This window comes from Arachis ipaensis, chromosome B03 (assembly GCF_000816755.2).
Source record: "Arachis ipaensis cultivar K30076 chromosome B03, Araip1.1, whole genome shotgun sequence".
Classification (NCBI taxonomy): domain Eukaryota; kingdom Viridiplantae; phylum Streptophyta; class Magnoliopsida; order Fabales; family Fabaceae; genus Arachis; species Arachis ipaensis.
Window position 1 is genome coordinate 53,091,984 of NC_029787.2, and position 5,360 is coordinate 53,097,343.

The 5,360-nt window shown below is 37.5% G+C and overlaps 1 protein-coding gene across 1 annotated transcript; it reads right to left on the reverse strand.

The window, feature by feature from the left end:
* On the reverse strand, positions 332 to 1,214 carry LOC107633155 (UPF0746 protein DDB_G0281095-like). The gene is made up of 3 exons (XM_016336791.1): positions 742 to 1,214; positions 503 to 624; positions 332 to 336 (listed from the first exon to the last, which is right to left on the reverse strand). Exons 1-3 carry the CDS (start codon positions 1,212 to 1,214, stop codon positions 332 to 334), a joined length of 600 nt encoding a protein of 199 aa, XP_016192277.1.

Here is a 5,360-nt window from a genome sequence, read left to right on the forward strand (position 1 = left end):
CTAGCCTTATTCTTTGCTTTCTTCTATTTTTGTTGCCACTTTTGGCTTTTCTTTTTCTTTCTTTTTACTTGTTTTTCTTTCATCTAAGGTTTCTTATTTGCTAAGATTCATAGACAGCAAGCTAATCTACACTAAAGGGGAACAATCTATCCTTTTATTCATTATAAGTGAGCTACTACACAATCAAACATATATACCACCACCTACTGTTATTTCACTTCTTGCTAAAAAGGAACTATTCCACTTCTGTTCAAACATTTCTTTTATTTAATTTGAAAAGACTCAGGGGACAAAGTAAGCAGTTAACAAGTGAAAGTGAAAGCACACACACTTAGGCTAGCATAATTATTGCAAAGATTAAAACATAACGGAATTCAAAACAACTTAAACTAACAGTTACTATCAACTAGAACAAACATGTTCTTTCTTTATTGAATGGAATAACCAAGGAGCAAGTCCACCTTTCATTTTTTGTCCTTTTTCTCTTTCTTCTTCTTCTCACTTGCTTGCTTACTACTTTCTCCCTTGCCTTTTCCCTTTAGCTTTGTCCAGAATCCAGCTTTCTTCATTGTCTCTTCCACTCTGTTCTCAAGGCGTATTGCCTTGTCTACCTCTATGTCACTCCTGTCCTTGAAGTATTGATCATAAATTGGAAATGCTGGATCCATACTATGTAGATGTTCTGCAAGGTAGTTGAGCTTGATTTGAGAGTTTATGTTGTAATCAAATTAAACTTGATACCTTGCATCCTGAAGAGTCGTGAACTCCTTGAAAGCTCTCATATTCTCAACTTGAAGTTGGCCTAGCTGGTTGAAAGCTTCTTGACAATGTGAGGCTTGTTCTCTTTGCATAATTAGAGATCTTGACTCATAATCTCTCTGTTGACTTATCATTCTCAGCTGAAGCTCCTCTTGTCTTTGTTGAGTTCTCATGTACTGTGAATGGAATTTTTCTTGCTTTTCTTGAACTCTCATGTACTGTGCGGATAGCCTTTCAATTGCTTCTTGCATCCGTCCCATGTCCATGTTTTGTGGTTGGAATTGTTGCTCATCTTCTTGTTCTTCTTGTTGTTCTTCTTCCTCCTGTGATTCTTCTCTCCTTCTCCTCCTTTTTGGTCTTCGACCTTGTTGTGCCTCTGTAACATTCATCATCCTTTCAAGAGTCATAGGCATGCCTGGATGCAGCCATGTTGGGTTTGCATCCTCCATTGGCATTTTGGCCTTTATGCATAAGCTCATAATGGTGCTTGGGTTATATAGCCAGGCTTCAGCAGTATTTTTCTCTGAGATCTTTTAAATATCATTTGCAATGATCTCATGAACCTTTACCTCTCCTCCCACTATTATGCAATGTAGCATGACAGCCCTTTGCTTGTTAACTTCCGAGGTGTTCACTGTGCCCAGAATTGATCTCTTTATAAGTTCATACCAACATTTTGCCTCAGGAGTGAGATCTCCTCTTCTCAGGTACTTGTGCCCTCCTTCATTGTCTCTCTCCCAGTCAGTATTTATCACACAGATATCACTACAAATTTCATCATAATCGGGGTTCCCGTTCACTCTTTGTTGGTACCCTGGCTCATAAAAATGTGCTGGCCTTAGTCCTAAGACCTTCATAATGGCCTTCTGGCTAAAGTCTACTTCCATACCCCGTACAAAACTCTTGTATGTTGGTGCTTCAGCCATATCCAGCCTTATAGCATTAGCATAGAACACCCTTATGATGTTTGCATTAATTTTGGTGATTAGTGAGGTCAGCTCTTCCCACTTCCTCTTTCTGGTCTTGGCTTTTATTTTTGGGCATCCTTCCTCAGGCAACAGGAAAGAGATTTCTGGATATATCTTTTTGTCATTCATCCACCCAAGTTACATTTGGTGGACTCATGATCTGAACTTCCATTGATCATAGTCGTTTTCAGCTCCCTCAGTGACAGGTTCCTTTCCTCTCCTTCTTTTGGAACTTGAAGAAGATGCCATGCTTTCCTTGATGGTTAGCCGAGTAGGGGTTGAAGGTTTATGAAGAGGGAAGGTTGGTGTGATGCACTCTCCATGGAGAAGTGTTTGAATTGAAGGTAGTGTTATGGAAATAAGTGAACAAAGGTACTTTATTGCACAAAGAACACGGTTATTGGGATTTAGTTTTGGAGAATACAAGAGTTGAATTTCTGGAGTACAAGAAGTGTGAAACTTTAGTTTACATGCATGGTTCAAGTGAGGCTATTTATAGTAAGCTTTAATGAAGAATGGATGACTAGGATTCTCTGGGACAAGTGATGAATGAAGGGTGTGCATGCAAGGTTGAATGAAGACAAAAGTTTCCTCTTCATTAAGCATATCTCTTCGGTTTTCCAAGGGCTTCTTCCAAGGATGTGCAGAATCACCTTCCAAGCCCTGTGATCTATTTTTGTCTTTATGCTAGCTTTACCATTCCTTGTCTTGTCCCTTTCATTAAATAGTTCTCTACTCACCTAACCATCATAACAAGACAAAAGAAGTAAGTGCTAACAAGTGGCGACAAGAGAAGAATTAATATTTAAAGCTAAAAAGAATAATTGGCTAGCATTCCTTATGCTTGTTTTAGCCAACCGTGACTCCCCTTCTTATTTATATAGTTTTGGAGGACACCAAACTTAGGGTTTGGTTATATGGTTCAAAGTGTTACTTCCTCCAAGTATTGTCATTGAGATCTCAACGGGATTATTGTCACTTTTGGTTAAACCATCATGAGAAACACTTTATTTTTCTGTTTCTAAACATGAACTAAAAATTATAAACATGGTTGCACTTTCATGACTTTCAAAACTCAAAAGAACTTTGACTCTCATGACTTGTTCTTGCAATATATAGAACACCAAACTTAATGTTTGGCTATATACTCCAGGAAACACATGTCAAAATGGCACTATGATCATGATTTTTGTAAGGTATCTTGGTGTGTCTGTAGGCACACCAAACTTAGAATTGGATCATATGCTTCACAATGTTGTAGGTAGTTGTCAAAATTGTCTATGTGAGCTTGAATTCATGTTAGAGCAACAATTATTATTCATACTGAAGTATTAAAAACAACGAAACTAAATCATGGGCTGCCTCCTATGGAGCGCTTCTTTAGCGTCATTAGCTTGACGGTTGGTCTTTGTCAGGGTAGATTGTAGTGTCTTAGGTCTTCTCCACTTGATTCCTTGATGATCTCTATATGCTCTAGGGAAAGGACCTTTCTGATGGTGAACACTTGAGGTAATTGAGATGGAATGGTTGGAAGATGGGGTGGGGTTGATGGATGGTGGGATGTGACGTGGCAAAAATTAGCCGATTAAGAAATTAATATAGAAATAACGTTGCGAGTACAGTTCTTAACTAACAAAAATCCGCTTATCAATTTAGAAGGGTTGTCACAAAATTAGAATAAAAATACTGGGAGTAAATATCCCAGGTCATCTCCCAACGAGTTGACAAAAGAGTGCTATCTTATTAATCAGGAGTTTTCCCAGAATTTTTAAGAGTTGGAGAACAGAAAATTTAATGATGGTGAATTAAAAGTAATTTATATATTCAAAGTACAAGCCTTGACCGGGGGTAGATTAATTGGAAGTTCTATCCTTGTTGGCTTTTTCCAAGTGGAATAGCAAGAGGTTGTTGTTTTCACTTAGTTAACCCTTACTAAATAAAGGAAAGTCAAATGATTGAGCTAACTCTTATTCACAAATCCTAATCCTCTCCCTTGGGAAGGATTAGCGTTAGTGCCTAGAGAGTTAGCCAACAACTTCCAATTTAACTAATCACTTAAGTATTCTAACTCAAGGGTCTCCTTTTAATCAACCCGCAAGTCAAGTTGGGAGTCTACTCCATTGACATGAAAATTACTTGCACAGAATTAAAAAGGGGATAAAAGGAAGACATGATAAATAATAACTGAAATTAATTAAAAGTAAAAATAGTTCTTTGCATTAATAAATCCCAAAATTATAAACATACTTATCTGAGCAAGATTAATAGGTAATCAAAAGAGTAAAGGAATAAGAAAACAAACTAAAATAGCAACTTCAACGGAAGTAGTGACTCTTCTCAATATCCAAAGCAAAAGCATAAAAAGCATAAAAACTAGAACTATGAATGTGAAGAAAATCTAGAGAAAGTAGTGATTTTTCTCTAAGATTCCAAACTAAAAACTAAAAACTATGCGAATGAGAATGTGTTGAGTCTCTGCTTGTCCCCTGGCTCTAGTCTGTGTTTCTGGGCGAAAAATTGGGTCCAAACTCAGCCCAAAATTGCCCCCAGCGTATTCTGCATTTTTTGCAGGTAGCACATCTCACGCGTACGCATCGCTGGTCATCTTCGCGTGTCACGCGTATGCGTCAGGAACGTGCACGCGTCGCCGTGCAAACTCCGATTCACGCGCATGCATGAGCCATGCGTGCGCGTCACTCCTCGCTGGTTATCTCCTTTATTTCTTGTGCTCCTTCCATTTTTGCATGCTTCCTTTCCATCCTTTAAGTCATTCCTGCCCTATAAACCCTGGAAACACTTAATGCACAGATCACGGCATCGAATGGTATAAAGGAGAATTAAAATACACAATTTAAAGGCTTGAGAAGCAAGTTTTCAATCACAGAACAAAATCTGGGAAGGAATTGTAAAATCATGCAAACAGTATGAATAAGTGTGCAAAGACTTGATAAAAACCACTCAATTGAGCACAAGATAAACCATAAAATAGTGGTTTATCAAACTCCCCACACTTAAACATTAGCATGTCCTCATGCTAAGCTCAAGGAGACAAAAGGAATGAATAGGGGAAAGTAAGACTCATGAGATGCAACCTATATATGAATGCAACTACATGCTAAGATGTTTCTGTTTACTTGGTTAAAAGTAAACAAGTTTTTCAAGACAAATATAAATCAAATTCCACTAATTCAAATCATACAGTAAGTGACAAGTAAACTTGTAAGAAGATAGCTCATGAAAGCAGGGAACATAGAATCAAGCATTGAACCCTTACTAGTAGTGTATATACACTCTAATCTCTCAAGTGTCTAGGGTTGATCACTCTACACTTCTCTAGTCATGCTTTTAAAACTTTGTTCTTCATCTAACCAATCAACAAATATTTAATGTACCAATACAAATATCATGAGGTCTTTTCAAGGTTGTAATGGGGCTAAGGTAAAGGTAAGGGTACATGTATGGCCAAGTGAGCTAAAATATGAATCTTTGACTAACCTAAGTTCTTACCTATCACACACACACTCTATGTAATTCTAATTCATTCCTAGCTACCCAAAATTCTCACTTTTGCATCACATACTCATGTATCAACTTTTCCTTAGTTTTTCCACATATGCATTGATCTTTTACTTT

Excerpts from the sequence above, each read along its gene's own strand:
- LOC107633155 (XM_016336791.1), bottom strand. The coding sequence starts at position 1,214 with ATGCCAATGGAGGATGCAAACCCAACATGGCTGCATCCAGGCATGCCT. Across the intron at positions 625-741 it reads ACGACTCTTCAGGATGCAAG|GAGTGACATAGAGGTAGACA; the intron begins GTATCAAGTTTA and ends CTTCAAGGACAG.